At 51.2% G+C, this 16,317-nt stretch overlaps 3 protein-coding genes across 3 annotated transcripts; 1 reads left to right on the forward strand and 2 right to left on the reverse strand.

Annotated features, from left to right (window-relative positions):
• Positions 1–3,153: 3,153 nt before the first annotated feature.
• Positions 3,154–8,378, forward strand: Rnf39 (ring finger protein 39). The gene is made up of 4 exons (XM_051153647.1): positions 3,154–3,737; positions 5,416–5,438; positions 5,920–6,011; positions 7,559–8,378. Exons 1-4 carry the CDS (start codon positions 3,375–3,377, stop codon positions 8,143–8,145), a joined length of 1,065 nt encoding a protein of 354 aa, XP_051009604.1. The 5' UTR covers positions 3,154–3,374; the 3' UTR covers positions 8,146–8,378.
• A 1,376-nt stretch (positions 8,379–9,754) lies between these two features.
• Positions 9,755–12,027, reverse strand: Ppp1r11 (protein phosphatase 1 regulatory inhibitor subunit 11). Its single transcript, XM_051153641.1, has 3 exons — positions 11,759–12,027; positions 10,240–10,348; positions 9,755–10,019 (listed from the first exon to the last, which is right to left on the reverse strand). The coding sequence occupies exons 1-3, from the start codon at positions 11,825–11,827 to the stop codon at positions 9,817–9,819; spliced, it is 381 nt and encodes a 126-aa protein (XP_051009598.1). The 5' UTR covers positions 11,828–12,027; the 3' UTR covers positions 9,755–9,816.
• A 2,797-nt stretch (positions 12,028–14,824) lies between these two features.
• On the reverse strand, positions 14,825–16,168 carry Polr1h (RNA polymerase I subunit H). Its single transcript, XM_051153642.1, has 3 exons — positions 15,995–16,168; positions 15,660–15,760; positions 14,825–15,539 (listed from the first exon to the last, which is right to left on the reverse strand). The coding sequence occupies exons 1-3, from the start codon at positions 16,128–16,130 to the stop codon at positions 15,426–15,428; spliced, it is 351 nt and encodes a 116-aa protein (XP_051009599.1). The 5' UTR covers positions 16,131–16,168; the 3' UTR covers positions 14,825–15,425.
• Between the last annotated feature and the right edge of the window lie 149 nt (positions 16,169–16,317).

The raw sequence follows: 16,317 nt of genomic DNA on the forward strand, positions 1-16,317 counted from the left end.
CTTGTGATGCAACATGTCAGGCAAGACCCTGACGATGTCTGGCACTCATGGCCAGAGGTTCTGATCCATTGGTTGGATGTGTCACCTGGGTACCAGAAACTTAAGTTTATCTGGTGGTTTCAAGGCCCAAACAAGGCTGTGAAGCCACTGACGAGAGACGACCTCGAGGGGCGTGGGGAGGGGCGTGGGGAGGCACGTGGACTAAAGAGACTCGGGGAGGCATTTTTCTAGTACTCCAGGCCCAGATCCGGAATGAACTCTTTGTTGAAAGGCTTTGAAAGAAGAAATACAGTCAATGAAATTAAGTAATCCAGATGAACGTAGTGTCACACGCCTTTAATGCTCTGCTTAGGAGGCAGAGACAAGGTGATTCCCTGTGAATTCAAGCCAGCATGCTTTAGATAGGAACATAGTAAGACCCTGTTTTACAAAAGAGGATAAGAAGGGAAGGGAGGAGGAGAAAAGAGGAGGAGGAAAGAGGAGACAAAGGGGGACTCACAAGGTGGCAGAGAAGCAGTAAAATCCAGAAATCAGAATAAAACAGACATACGCAGCTTAGTGTGATTCTCTCTCTCTCTCTCTCTCTCTCTCTCTCTCTCTCTCTCTCTCTCTCTCTGTGTGTGTGTGTGTGTGTGTGTAAATTTATGGCCACATGAAGTTACAGGTGATTGTGAATCATCCGATGTGGGCTCTGGGAACTAAATTCAGGTGCTCTGGAAGTGTAGCAAACACTTTCTTTTTTATTATATTTCTTTTTTTAACACATATTATTACACATTATTACATATAAATATTACTATTACACATAAATAAAATAAACTACATGCAGCAGGAAGGACCACAAAACAGTGAGGAGTTATATAAATGTCACGTTCATAATGTTTTGGCTATTTTGCACTTGGCAACCTTGAAGAAAACATCTTATTTGCCTTATGCTCTTAACTGAGGGACCATCTCTCTAGCCCCCACATTTGCTGCCCTTTAATTTTTCCTTCCCAAGTCTGTAAAGGGCTTCGGTGGGGGTAAATTCAAGGTGTCAGCAGGACTCAGCTCCCAGTGAGTGCTTGAGTGGATGAATGATCCATTCCCTTAGCTGTGGCTGCTTCTGCTTCCTCGCATGATGGCTCCGTTCTTCAGTCATCAGTGCCAGCCAAGTATGGGGCTGGCGAGACGGTTCAATGGCTGACAGTGTGTCCTGAGTTAGGTTCCTGGCACCCACACTGGCTGACTCACAACTGCCTTTGAGACCAGCTTCAGGGGATGCGATGTCCTCCTCTGGCCGTCACAACCCTCTCTCACATGCTTTCATACAGACGACTACACATAAGTAAAACTTTTTTTTTTAAGCCAGCAATGCCAGGCTGAGAACTTCTTGTCCTCTCTCTGTTCCCGCCCTCTGCTTTTCAGAGTGGTTGTGATTATAGTGGACGTGCCTATGGAATATTCTTTCTGCTGTAAACTCAGCCGATTCACCAAACATGGTACTACCTCAAGTTAATTCTCCGTTTCTAAGTAAGGTAATATATCCCAACTTCTAGGAATCCGGACAAAGCGTATTGTGTGGCATGGTGCCACTTTTGCAAAACAGACTTAAACCATGTTTGGCCTTTTTTTTTTTTTTTTTTTTAAGTGGGAGTGGTCTTTTGTTTTTTGAGAGAGACAGAGTGTCTCATACGTAGCCAAAGTTGACGTGGAACTCGCCGCAATCATTTTGCCTCATACTCCCAAGTTCTGAGATTGCAGGCCTGCACTATCGGTCCCATTTCGCCAAAGTGTTGTCTGTGCATCTCGACGTTGAGCTGGGAGGTCTGTGAATGTGCTTCTGTGGACCTTATTTATCACGGTGCCCATCTGAGCGAGCACACCTCTTTAGTAACTGGGGGGGGGGGGGGGGGAGGAAGAAGCCGGATGCCTGGAGGGGATGTCTAATAAAGTGCCTGTGCTCTGCGAAGCCCCATGCCTTGCTTTGTTGTGATTACCAACAATAAAACTAATGACATGGTCCCTCTCTGTGTGTTTTGGTTGAGTGTGTCCCTCTGTCCCTCAACAACCTCCTGACATCCAGTGTTCTGAGACGGCGGTGGTGCGGGTGTATGTTTGTACTGTCCGAATGTATCTACAGGCTTGTTGTGCACACTGGAGCCGAGCATCAACGCGCATGACACATGTACAACAGTGTCTGCGGTCACGTGCGGGGACAGAAGCTTTTTCAGACATTCCCAACTGTATCCAGGCAGAAAGGCTTGGGAAAGAGAAAGGGGAGCTAGGAAGAGAGGAGAGGACGGAACAGAAGCGGGGAGGAGGAAAGACGGAGGTGGAGGTGAGATGAAGGTACAAGGAAAGATCAGAGAAGAAAGCAGAAGGGAGCCCCCTGGATCCGAAATTTAAATTTAACATAAACAAACAGGCAAGTTGATTCCCTTTAGCAGCACAGTCAGAAGATCCAGTCATGGTGCACATTTGTTGATCAGATGAAGTAGGTAATTGTCAGGTACAAAGAAAAGAAACGAAGAAGAAAGTTGAAAATAAGAACACAGAGGAAAAGGATAGAGAAAACAGAAACTTCAGGAGAGAGAGAGAGAGAGAGAGAGAGAGAGAGAGAGAGAGAGAGAGAGAGAAGACAGGAATGAATGAATGCAGAGCCCGAACCTGAGAGGCAGGAATGTAGGCGCCTGCTTCCAGCCCTTATCCCAAAGCCCAGGTGTCCCAAGACCTTAATAGGTAAGGACGCCGGGAAGCAGAGAGGCGCCAGGAGTGACAGCCACACGCCAACACTCAGAGGCCTGCCAAAGCCACACAGCCAAGAACCCAAGCTTCCGGGCCCCCAGCCCCCAGATGTAGGTGTGCCAGCCACCTGGCATGACTCATGCCCTGGCGATGTGGGCTCGCATGCCGAGAGCGAGCCTGGGCACCCTGCCCGCCGAAGGCACACCACAGGCCAAGGGGGAGATTCATGCTCTTCAGAGACTCATTCACGGGGGCTACCAATTCCGACTTTGCCACCTTGCTCACAGCGCGTGCTCTGGGGCTTACCTCCTAGGTTCTGGGACCTAGGTGCCTTAAGTCTCCACACCCTGCTACCCCAAACCTTAGTAGGGAAGCCGGAGAACCAGATGAGGCGTTACGCAAGGGCTGCTGTTTACCTCCTGCATGGGGCCTCCTCCCTCCCTATAAAATCTGACGTGGTGAGGAGACGCACTGAGTCGGATCTGGGTAACCGAGGCAATCCGGGAGAGGGGGTAGATAGGTGGCGCGAAGTGAATGAGGGAGGCGCAGCGAAGGGCGCCGAGTCAGCAGCAGGCAGCGAGGGTGGTCCGCCACTTGCGAGCTCGGGGGCGGCTGCGGACTAGGGTGCGCCAGGACCCTTGCTTTCCATGGAGGCTCCCGAGCTGGGCCCGGGGTTGGTGGAGCGTCTGGAGCAGCTGGCGACGTGTCCGCTGTGCGGGGGCCCCTTCGAGGACCCAGTGCTGCTGGCGTGCGAGCACAGCTTCTGCCGCGCGTGCTTGGCGCGCTGCTGGGGTGCCCCGGCGGCGCCGGCCTCGGAGACGGCGCCGCCGTCCTGCCCCTGCTGTGGCCAACCGTGCCCCCGACGCAGCCTGAGGTCCAACGTGCGCCTGGCAGTGGAGGTGCGCATCAGCCGCGGGCTGCGTGAGAAACTGGCGGAGCCGGGGGCCCGGACCGTGAGACGCCGCGGGGGCCGCATCCCCACCATGGGCTGCCTGGACCCGCACGGAGAGGTATGGCGGTCCGCCTTCGCGGGTCCCGGTTGTTAGTGACGAAGAGGTTTGTGGGTGTCCTAGGAAAGGTGGGAGCCCTGCTTTTCGCTCTAAAGCCCTAATGGAAATGTACGTAGTAGACACCTGGGCACCGGGAAAGTGGAGGCAGGAGGATTGCTGCGAACTCAAGTTCAGTTTGGAACACATAGAGAGCTCCAGGCCAGAGGTGGCTACATACAAAAGAAAAAGGAATTTAAAATATTATTTTAAGAAAGGGGGTGGGGGAAGGGACAGAGACAGGGTAAGACTTGAGTGAGTAGTTTGAGAGGCGTTAGGAGAGGCTGGAAGGAGTTGACACTTGGTCAGGAGAGGAGGAGGAGGCTGGACAGATGCCGGGAGTCTAGTCAGAGCTGGCGGGAAGAGGTTGTAGAGGCAGAAACATGTGGTGGCAGTTAGAACGCTGAGGCCCCTGGAGATTTCAGAAGCTTCCTGCAAAGCCAGGACTAAGGAGGCTCACAGGTGGGGACCAGAAAGGGGGATAGGTTGGGGTGGGTGCAGACACCCAGGTTAGCAGCGAGAGGAGGAGCCCAGGGAGGGTGGAGATAGGACAGAAGGGACAGAGAGTTACTGGAGCCAAGGTTGAAACTGGGTGCAGAGGTGGGAAGGGGGAGTGGGAAACTGGCAAATGGGGCGGGGCGGGGTGGGGTGGGGGGGAGCAGACCCAAAGGCCACAAGCAAGCGAGGCAGGGGTTTCCCTCACAAGCCCTAGCCTAGCTCTGGGTTGTTATTGCTCTCAGCTCCTCCCAGGTCCCCAGGCAGGGGCGGAAAGAGGAGGAGGCCAGGTCCGGGTGAGCAGCTGGCAGGCCTCTGGCTAGTCTACACAGGGCAGTCCTTCCCACTAGGCCCTCCCTGGGCCCCTCTGGACATCAACCATTCCCCACTCCTTGGCGGTACCTCAAGACCATCTCGTCTGACTGTTTCCCCCCTTAGCAGCCCTCCTGCCCCGGGTCTGGCTTCCGCCTTTGTAGGCTTCACAGACCTCCTAATTAGTCTAGGTGTAATTGCCGTTCTCTTTTCTCCCTCTTGCCTCACTGGCCTTCCCAGCCATCCTCTCTGGCAGCAGCGAAGAGAGATGGAGGAGTCCCAGTGTTTAGAAGGGAGAGAATCCAGCGCCCTCTTCTGGCTGCCATGGCTCTCTGCAGGGCCGCTTGGGACAACTAAGTTTATGGGCCTGAGGGTAGAGAGACATAAAACAAAGAGCCCAATAAACGCCACCGAGCTTTTAAGACAAGAAAGGAAGCAGCTTTATTGTTAGGCTTTCATATAACAACACTCAGCTCAAGGAATATGGGTGTGTGCGTTCGCTCTTTGTGGCGAAGGGATGGACATTTGTCTGGAATAGACTGCTGAAGAAAGTGGAAAAGGATAGCGCTACTGAAAGAGAGCGTGGGCCCCCGGGGAGGTTAAACGAGAGGTAAAAAGTAGGTAAGTTGAGGCTGTGGAAGGGAGAAGCCTCGGAGGACGGAGTGAGCAGAAGGGAAGGCCGTGAATAGGGAAGAGTGGAGCACGGGGCAGGAAGAGAGCGTGTTAAGGGGTGGGAGGGTATCAACCAGTCAGAGCTCACTGAGGCTGAGGGGAGGATGTCCCACATATGAACCTCACACTGAAACACACTTTTTCCCCCTTCTGCCTGTACCAGGATGTGAGGAAGACCTGGAGACGGTGAGTTCCATGTCTACTGTTTCTTTCTTTTCACTACCTGCAGGCATAGCCATCACTGCCTCTCCAGGCCCACATCTTATCTCCACTTAACCAACAAGCTTTTCAGAGTGTAGCCTCGCCTGTTTCTGTCTAGAGTGAGTGGGCTAGCCAGGAGAAGTGGTGCGTGCCTGTAACCCCAGCACTCGAGAGGCAGGGCAGAGATGGAAGCAGGGGCAGGGGCAGGGGTAGGGGCAGGGGCAGGGGCAGAGACATCTCTATGAGTTCAAGGCCAGACTGGCCTCCAAAGTGAGTCCAGGACAGCCAAGACTACACAGAGAAACCCTGGAGAGAGAGAGAGAGAGAGAGAGAGAGAGAGAGAGAGAGAGAGAGAGAGAGAGAGAGAAGAAAAGAAAAAAGAATTAAAAAGCAGTAGGGGTCTTCAGAACCAGCATCAAAAGACAGGAATCCTAATAACTTCCTGACTCTTCCTTCATCGGTCCAGATTTGATGTCCCAACACCCAAGTCATCCAACTCAGAGGAGGATCTCCCTGAAGATTACCCTGTGGTGAAAAACATGCTACACAGACTGACAGGTGAGGAGGGAAGAAAGGAGTGAATCATAACCTATGCTGTTTGCTCCCTCTTAGCTCTCAGAAATGCTCAAGCCCCCTTTGGTGTCTGATTTTTATTTCCTAGGGCCAAAATAACAAAGTGCCGCAAATAGGCGACTTTAGCAACCATCCACACCTCAAGGTCTACAGGTGGAAGTCTGAGGGTTAAGGAGAGATCTACCCCCATACCTCTTTCCTGGTTTCTGGAAGCCTTGACCTTTCCTTGGCTCACAGATGTGTCTGAGTGTCTCCTCTCCCTTTTAAGGTAGCACAGTCATATCACATCAGTGCCCACTGTAATGATGTTTTTGTTTTTTTTAACCTGGTTACTTTTGTGAAAATCCTTTTCCCACATAAAGTAAATTCAGAAAAATTGGGGAGCAAATTGAGCCACCACACCCCCACTCCCACTCCCACGCTGTTCCTTTTTTTTTTTTTTTTTTTTTAATGAGTGTCCATGTCTGCCAGGCTGGCTTGGGACTCTACTTCCGTCTCTTGTGTCCTGGGGCTATGGGTATGTGACAACAGTCCTGGCAGGAGGCACAATTTAACCCAGCACAATATGTCTTCAATTCCTCAGACCTCAGCCAGGTTTTCCTCATCCTTTTGTGTATATCCAAATAGTACAAGCTTACTCTCAGGAATCCCTGCCTCTGCCCTCTCCCAGGGACCAGTCGGAAGACCCCAGCATTGCCTTCCCCTTCTATGCCTGTTCCCAACGTAGCTCTCCATCCTTTAAAAAAAAGTGCCTAGGGACGTTCCACCAATTAGCCACTCATCCATCCCACTAATTGCTTCTAGCTCCTAAAGCAGAAGTGTTTCCTTAAAACACCCCACACCTACAAGGTCAGTAGCTCTTTCTAGTCCCTTTGGAGATCTCCAACTCTCCTCTGGCCACACCTCCTATAGAAATGGGCCTGTCCATTCCCTTCCTGCCAGGGTAGGTGGCTGGATTTACTGGATACCTTAGATTCCTCCCTTCGCCCCTCCTTTGATCACTTTGGTTCCTATCAGGTATCAGTTTCTCTCAGTAATCTTGCTGACCTGGCTCCCACGCCCCACCCAGATGCTGCGGATTCAAGGGTTTCTGCTTTGTGATGGTCTGACCTACAAGTTGCTATGCAGGCTGTCCTCGGACACACAGAGATCTGCTCTCTGATGTCTCCTGAGTGCTGGGATTAAGTCAGTTTGCAGATTTAAGCAGTAGACCTCATTCTCCCTAGAATTTCAGTCAGCCACTCTTCCTCCACCAACACCACAAACCAGACAGCCTCCCCTCCTGTTTCCACGTTGTGGTCCCAGCCCTGAACCAGCATAATCCTTGTCCACGTCCAATTCTACAAAAATGGTGCATGAGAGCGAAGGGTGGCCTGCCTCCTCCTCCTCCTCAGTGCCTTAGTTTTTTCTGATCCCAGTCGCCCTTTGAGCTGTTAAGGGGACTCAGCTTCTCTTAAGTGCCCTCAGTGCCTCTTCAGCCTTCCCTCTCCGGACTCAAGAAACTTCTCACGTGGTGTCTCCTTTTTACGCAGCCGACCTGACGCTTGACCCTCGCACTGCACACCGTGGTCTGCTCATCTCCTCTGACCACCGTGGGGTGAGTCTGGCTCCACCTGGAACGCCGGCGCCGCTGGACAGCCCAGCGCGCTTCGATCAGCTGCCAGCCGTGCTGGGTGCGCAGGGCTTCGCGTCAGGCCGCCACTGCTGGGAGGTGGAGACTGCGGAAGGCGCGTCCTGCAGAGACTCTACGGTGAAGGATGAGGGCGCAGGAGAGAGCTGCTACGCCTATGCCGTGGGCGCCGCCGGGGAGTCCGTGACGCGCAAGGGCCTCACCAAGCTGTGCCCATCGGAGGCTGTGTGGGCCGTGGAGGGCCGCGGCGGCTGCTTGTGGGCGCTCACGGCCCCTGAGCCTACCCTGCTGGGCGGCGCCAGGCCCCCGCCGCGGCGCATTCGCGTGGACTTGGACTGGGAGCGGGGCCGTGTGGCCTTCTATGACGGCCGTTCATTGGACTTACTCTTCGCCTTCCAGGCGCCGGGCCCGCTTGGGGAACGCGTCTTCCCGCTGCTCTGCACTTGTGACCCCCGCGCCCCTCTGCGCATCGTGCCAGGAGAAGGCTGAGCTTCTGGTCTCTAGCTCCTAGCCTAGCGTAGGCTAGCCGGGAGGCCTCGAGGCTACTTCTCGCCAAGGCAGAAATCCCCATCTATTCCAGTGATCTTGTCTGTACACCTGTTGCAGCAGGGTTATATTAATAAGCACCCTTTACCCACTTGCATTCTTTCTCCCAAAGCAAGACCTCAACTGGCTTGTACATTGTGCCTTTAGGCCAGTGTGGTCCTGAGTCTCCGTGCCCAAACTCAATCCTTTTCTTGAGTTCTGTGCTATTCCCGGCCCGGATAGAGACAAGAGGCTCTGTCTGTCCCACCAGTACTGGGAAACAACCCGTATTAACCTCCAATCCCAAAGGGCTCAGAGCCTGATCCACAGCAGGAAAGGTGGCGCTTCCTGCTAATGTCCACTCTGAGATCATCAAAAAAACAAGTCCTAAAACAAGATGTTTAACTCATAACCTAAGCAGCCGCTCACATCTGAGCCTAAAACAAATCTTGCCAAGTGTATGCAAGCCAGTCTCCCCTCTACCTTCCCTTTATGACTGCTTTCTATGCTCAGTCTTTTTCCATCAAACACCCTCTTAGGACTTCATCTTGCACAGAAAAGAACCAATGGTGCTACCTACCTTCTCGACCCGGGAGCAACGCAGGCACCCCAAACATCCTGTGTACTCTCCCACCCTCCCTTTGTGTATAAATGGGCCTGTATTTAACACATTGTGTAATCTCGGGTTATTTATTTTGTGCATCTGTGGCAATAAATGAGATCTCTGTGGTGGTGTGGGTTTCGCTGATCTCTGGACTATGCACAGCAAGAGGCATAGAGGACAATACCCAGAACCCAGCACCAGGTGGGGAGGGCGGAGACGGCAAGACACCTGGGTTGGTAGAGACGTCAGACCCTAGGAGGACGGGTGGGAGTGTACTGCGGGGCCATCCCCTCATCTCTTTGCTCTCTCCTTTCCTTTTAGGGACCCAGGCCCCTCAGATATCAATGCTGAAGTTCAAAGATTAAAGGCTGAGAAAATCGTTGGCTCTAAGTCACTAGTCTCAGCCAGCTCTGTCAGAAATGTACTCCGGGCACAACTGCGTTTGGTTCCACTTTCCATTAGAGGCAGAAGTGAGAAAGACCTCTCCTAATTCCTTTCGAGGGCCAGAGGGGGTGTGAGCCGGGGAGCCCTGTGGTCTCCGTACAACCTCACATCCCACAAGCAAGAACTAAGACTGAGGATAACTGCGTAAGTGGAAGGGATAACACGCAGAGCTTGAGTGCAAGGCTGCCTGGAATCTGCCTGGGGCCCTGGCAGTGAAAGCTGGGACTGTTGAGAACCCAGTTGAAGTGCTTGGGACTCAAGCTGAGGGTGCGGATGGCCGGATAACTGGATCCCAGGACAGGTAGTTTGGCAGTGAGAACAGAAGGAACAGGCTAGGACCACCATGCCTGGATCCCAGGCAAGGGGGCAAACCGTGGGGAGAGGGGCTGGGAGAACCCAGAAGCCTGGGTTCCAGAACAGCAGCGAGTCAGAATTCCAGGGTCTCTATCTGCCCTCCTCTCCCTCTTCTCTATCAGGCAGGAGCGGGAGGGAGGGGGCAGGAGAAGGGATCAGACCACAGGTTGAGTCCCCACATAGCCAGATGGATACATTTGGGGCCAGGCAGACACATGAGAGGCAAGAGGGATTTAGTGCTGCATAGGTCCTGGAGGGGGCTGGGAGGGGTCAGGAGGCTGTGGAGGAGTGGTTGGGGTGGGTCCTGGGGTTGTATGAGGCCGTCCTTTGCGGTGACCCCGTACACAGTGTGTGTGACCGCAGCCTTCCTCTTCATCCTCATCACTCTCGGTGGAGCTCTCACCGAAGGCCCGGGGCTTCTCATAAATACAGCAGCCTGGATGGAGAGGGAGGGACACAAGATGCAGTCAGTTCCATTTCTACCAGGTCTATATGGAAATCCTCTCAGCCACTCTTCTCTCACTCTCGGCGGCCCCCTTCCCCCACCCCCCGCAGGCCTTGGTACCTCACAGCTTTATTCCCTCCCCCCATAAGTGGGGAACATGTGCTGTGAGCATCTGAGAGGAGTGGCCAGGGCTGCCAGGCACCGCACTCACACTTTGATGAGCGGCGTCCCATGTGTTCGTTGTCCACAGTGTCACTCGTCCATTCCACCTTTTTCTCTGGCTTCCGTTTCCGAAGTTTAATGGTTAGGCTCCGGTTCTCCTGCAAGGCGAAGAGGTGTGGGCACATCTTGCTAACCTCCTCCCGACCTTTCCTGTTTCCCAAGGAACCTCCTCTCTTCCCTGGCTCAGTCGGCACCACACACCAGGCCACTGGAGAGCCAAAACAGATGACCATGGCTTTAACCTGTTTTGAGGAGTATGAATTCCTGTTCTCCATAGCCAATAGTATGCAAAAGAGACAAAGCTTAACCTAGGGAAGGTGCCAGCAAATCTTCAAAGGAAAACCACCCTCGCTGTCTCTTCCTCTTTCTTCCCCATCATGCATGGTGGGTATTAATATTATAGCAAAGTTATTTTCTCGGTTTCCTGTGACCCGTCTTTGACCTCCCTTTCTCTCTCCACACCTCCCATTCTTGCTCCCTTTAAAGAGACTGCGAGCATGTAATCCAGACACTTAGGAGACGGAGACAGAAGCCTGCCTCTGCAGCTCAGTAAAGCTTTTCTTCCATAAATAAATAAATAATAAAAATAAAGTAAGGCTGGTGAAGACAGCTCTGCTGGTAAAGCGCTTTTTTTTTTTTTTCCAAGCATGAAGATCTGTTTGAGCCCCAGAATCGATGTTTATTTAGGAAAAAAAAAAGTCAGATGTGGCGGTGGTGCATGTTTGTAATTCCAGTACTGAAAAGATGGAGACAGGCAGTTCTCTCCCTAGCCAGCTGAGCCAGCTGGCCAGCTCCAGGAAACATGATTCTGTCTCAAACCAACAAGCAAAAGAGGAAGGACAGCAAAAGAGGTAGCCTGTGCCTGAGAAACATCTGAGGTTGACTTTGGGCCTACACATTCACACACACGTGCAAAACAAAACTCCAAAACCCTCCTCCTCCTCCAAAGAAAGCCTTTATTCTTTCTTCTGTCATCCTCAAGCCTAGGGCTCCCTAATCCCAGCCACTTATTCTCTAATAATTACTAAACTACCAGGCTCCTTCAACCCAGACACATCTTTCTCCCTTTGAAAGCAATTTAACTTGTTTTTGCAAAATTTCTGTTTGCTCTTGCTCCTCTCCTCTCTGATCTGTCAAAGACACTGCCTTCGCTTAATTTTCGTGTTTCCTCATTCCCTCCGCTTTAACTCGCATCCACTGCGTGACTAACTACCGGCTAAGCCCTCGCCTTTCACGTTTGCCTCCAAAGCCATGCTTTCTCATGCGGCGTTTCATTTCCTCCCAGCACCACCCAAGCCACAACACCTGCACCCTAATGGTAACTGCGGATCAAACGTCCCTTGACCAGCCGCTGGCACCATTCGAACCACTCCAAGCATTTTTAGTCCCTCGCGACTCTCCCAACACAAGTCAACCCCACATGTCCCAGATCCCAAACCCTCCAACTTTCCAAAGCTCCACTTCCCTCCCAGACCCCTAAACAGGCGCCCCCTGCCCGCCTTTCTCACGGGCTCGGTTGTCACGGTAACCGTTGTCTCAGTGACGGTCTCACTCAGCCCGGCCCCTGCCTCGGCCATGGCTAAAGCGAAAAGCGAGGGAGCAGGATGAGGCCACCCTCCCTCTTTCTGCGCCTCTGAGATCTAAGGGAACCGGTACTCGATTCGGAGCAGCGGCCAGGATCCGCAGGCTTCTCACTCTCCCCCTCCTCCAGGGCCTCTGCTTCCCCACCCCTGGGGAAGAACCTGTCCAACCCCACTTCCGGCCTTCCACTTCCGGGTGTGACGCAGCCTGCAGAACCCAGTTTTCCTTCCCCAGCACCGCTTGAGCCAAAGCAGGGGTCAGTACATTAGTTCCGCCGTAATGTAACAGTGCGCAGACGCCGAGTTAGCGGAAGTGATGTCACTGTGGGGGCGGGGTCAGGCGGCCCGGGGCCTACGGTCATTGGAGAGTGAACTCAGAGCCGCGGAGCACGGCGGATGTGAGCACCCCTTCCCCGGTGCTGTACCCCTAAACCTGGATGACAAAGGTGTGAGCACACTTAGACTGCCATTTAGCTCCCAGTTTGAGGAATGCAAAGGCTAGATGCGGGGCGACAAAGTCAGATTCATCTGATTATATTTTGTTGAATTTCTGTCCATCTCCAAATCCCAGTTTTTTCCTTACAGTGAGAAACTGGATTTAGATAGAATATATGCATATGTATAACTCTTTTTTTGTATTGGCTTTGTCATGATAACTATGCTTGAAAGATTTAAAAAAAGAAAAGCCTAACTTGTATAGGCTGTACCCTACTAGCTTTTTTTTTTTTCTTTTTAACATACAAAGAAACGGATACTGAAGACAATTTCCCCTCTTTTCTTTCCAGACAGGGGTGTCTCTGTGTAGCCTAACCCTAACCCTAGCCATTCTGGAACTCGCTCTGTAGACCAGGCCTCCAACTGTGAGATTCACCTGCCTCTGCCTCCCCAAGTGCTGGGATTAAAGTCCTGCTTCACCATCACCTGGCAAAGAACTTTTTTTTTTTGGTTTTTTTGAGACAGGGTTTCTCTGTGTAGCCTTGCATGTCCTGGATTTGTTTTGTAAGCCAGCTGGTCTTGAACTCACATTGGTCCGCCTGCCTCTGCCTCCTGAGTGCTGGGATTGAAGGCGTAAGAACTATTCTTAAATTGGTGTTCTAGCAAGGTAATAGGTCATATGACTAACTGCCATTTCTGCTTTTGTACTCTGCTTAATGGCTTGTACAACTGCAAGACATATATGTTAAAACTAGAGCCTGCCTACGTGTAGGCAGAATGCATGTGATCTTGTGAATTTCCACTTTATAAGCCATGAAGAGAAATGACTAGATGCTTCATCTCAGGAGCACTCTCAGTTGCCATGAATATTTAATAATGTCTTATTAAAATGTATTTGGCCACAGGGAATCTCTGAGCAGCCGCAGACCAACAACAGCCTCATTCCGGACTCAGCCTTTTTTTTTTTTCTTCTTCTTTTTTAAAGCGGGTTTATCTCTATGTCACTTAAATTCCCTTTAGGATAAGACAGATTATTGTTATCCTTAGTTTTTAGACATCTTGTTAGGTAGCTCAGGCTGGCTCTGAACTCCTGTGAGTTCACTGTTCTCAAGCTTGAGACCTTCTTGTCTCTGCCCCTGAAGAGCTGGAGTCACAGGGCAAGTACCACCAGAGTAAGAGATCATGAACAACACGCATAAGTCAAGGTTTCATAGAAAATATAACTTTAGTCAATTCAACTAGGGGAGGGAAGAGTCTGGGGCGGTGACCTCATTCTGAGGACAAAGCACTGTAACCAGAGGGGATGGAGAAGGCACCAAAGGACCAATATCTCCACCTTCCAAGAGGAAGAAAGTATCATAACCGAGCTGCTGAAAATAAGGTCAAGAATCTTCCTTTTCCTGAAACCTATGGAGAAAGAAAGGACTTGTTATATTTAACCAAAAAGAATTTCTAGCAGTGTGAGACAACAGGGATGGGTGAGCTTCCCCCAAGCAACCCTCCAACTCCAACCTCAAGGTAGCTAATATCTAATTATTACCTTTGAATATGCGAAGATTTTCCAGGGCAGAAATTCACTAGCCAATAAAAAGAAAGAGCTAAACTGTACTTCATAAAAATGAAAAACTTTGTAGCTGGACATCTTGGCACAGAGTTATCTGAGAGAACCCTACAGATGCTGGCAATGTAGCCTTCACCCAGACCTTAAGAAACCTGAAGTTCAAGTTCCAAAAAACTAGCATTCAGTCAAAAAGTACAAGGCAAGGGGCTGGAGAGATGGCTTAGTGGTTAAGAACACTGTCTGCTCTTCCAGAGGTCCTGAGTTCAATTTCCAGCACCCATATGGCAGCTCACAACTGTCTGTAACTCCAAGATCTGAAACCAATGCACATAAATTAAAATTAAATAAAAAATATTAAAAAAGAAAAGAAAGAAGTAATAATGACTGAGGGGCTGAGAAGATGGCTCAGTGGGTAACGCATCTGCTGCTAAGACATGAGGGACTTGCTTTTGGATTCCTAGCACCCATTTAAAAATAGAGAAACCCTGGGTGTGGTGAGAAGCGCAGGGCAGTAACAGGCAGGCAGGATGTCCAAAGCTCATTGTGCACCCAGGCTAGCCTGAGCTCCGCCTCAAAAGACAAGGTGGAAAAGTGCACCAACTATTCAGACCACGTTCTTTGAAACATACAAGATTAATTATGTGAAGCCACCACTTTGCGGTGGAAGATTTCAGCATATTGTACCACTGTGCAAAGCAATGTCTACTTCCTGTGTTTTAAACTTTCCTTTCTGGTAGTTTTGTTTTGTCTTTGTTTTGGTGACAGAACCTAAGTGTAGCCCAGGCTGGCCTTGAATGCATGATCCTCCTTTCTTTGGGGTAATGTCGCCACAGCGAGCTTTATATCTTAAAAAGTTTAGTTGATCGGCTGTGAGGAGTAAGGGGGAGCTGTTGGGATAGCTCAGCAGTCAGTATCTCACACTGTCGCAGAGGACCCATGTTCAGTCCTCAGCACCCACATTCAACGGCTCACAACGATCTGCAACCCCAGCGCCAGGGATCCAGTGTCCCTGGCCTTGGTGGGCACCTGCACTCAAATATGCAGATACAAATGCCTACACATAATTTAAGATATAAAGTCTTTTTAAGAAGTCAGGTGTAAGGCTGGAGAGATGGCTCAGAGGTTAAGAGTATTGTCTGTTCTTTCAAAGGTCCTGAGTTCAATTCCTAGCAACCACATGGTGGCTCACAACCATCTATAATAAGATCTGGTGCCCTCTTCTTGCATGCAGGTGTACATGCAGGCAGAGCACTGTATACATAATGAATAAATAATAAACAAATAAATACATCTTTAAAAAACAGCAACAAAACCAAGCCAGGTGGAGTGCCACACGCTGGAAGCTCAGCATTCAGGAAACAAAGGTAGGAAAACTGCTTAAGGTTTGAGCTCAACCAGGGCTGTGTGGCTGAGAGTTCAAGCCTAGCCTGGTTATATAGTGAGACCCTGTCTTGAAAAACACAAAGTAAATAATAAAGAGGGTTAGAAAGCTTCCTATTATGGACTGGATCAAATGAAATACTTAATACAAATCTGACGCTGATTTTGTTGTTCGCAAACACTGGAAAAGGGCAGCGGGGAGGGAGTTGGGGCCGGGTCTCACTTGCAGTTGATGCAGGTATAGAAGACAGTCTGCCCTTCATCGGCTGAGCGCATCTGTCTGGTGTGGTAAGCCATTCCCTCATGACCGCATCGAGAGCAGCGCCTGTCAATCTGGGAAGACGCGAAAAGAGTTACGGAGACTTCGTCTCTGCTTTCGTACAGGAGACGGACCTCAGGCATTACACCTCAGATTACACCTCAGGCATTCCCCTGGAGCCAGTCGGTCCTTACCACTGGTCCCTGGGATTCAGATCCTTCGTCCACAGACGTAGGTATGGCTGCCCCCAGTTTGTGGAACACAACTGAGGTCTTCACAACCTTCCCTTCGAAATCTGCACAGGGGGAAAAATAATAATAACAGCAACAATAATAATAGAAACGGAAGAGGCAACAAAAACAATGATAATATAAACGGTGGAAAAGGCAACAAATCCCAGCCAACACTCTCCCAGGTGGGTCACATCCTCCCTTCTGGTTTCTTCGGATGACATATTCCGGTTTGGGTCTCGCCTCCCTAAGGACCCTTGCACCCGTACCCTCGTCTGGGTCGCAGCGTGGCCTCTCACCTCGCACGTCGATGGAGAAGCGACAGCGAGGGCAGATGACAGTATCCTGAGTTCCCGGCAGCGGCAGGACCGAGCCACAATCTGGGCAGAAATCTAAGTCGGACTGGAAGCTGGCGGAGGGGCGGGCCAACTCCATGGCGGATGAGACCTGGGAAAGAGAGAGGCGCAGGAGTCTTGCTCCCGGGCGGTATCACCTGGGTCCTCCCCGCACTGGATGCTCTGACCGCAGCGTCTGGAGAGCTACACGTCGGCTGACGGGGAAACCTGCGCGCCCGGACGCAGGCGGGAAGAGGCCAGAGCGCAGCGCCCAGCCGCGGGCTAGA

Source organism: Acomys russatus, chromosome 11 (genome assembly GCF_903995435.1).
Source record: "Acomys russatus chromosome 11, mAcoRus1.1, whole genome shotgun sequence".
In the NCBI taxonomy this organism is placed as follows: domain Eukaryota; kingdom Metazoa; phylum Chordata; class Mammalia; order Rodentia; family Muridae; genus Acomys; species Acomys russatus.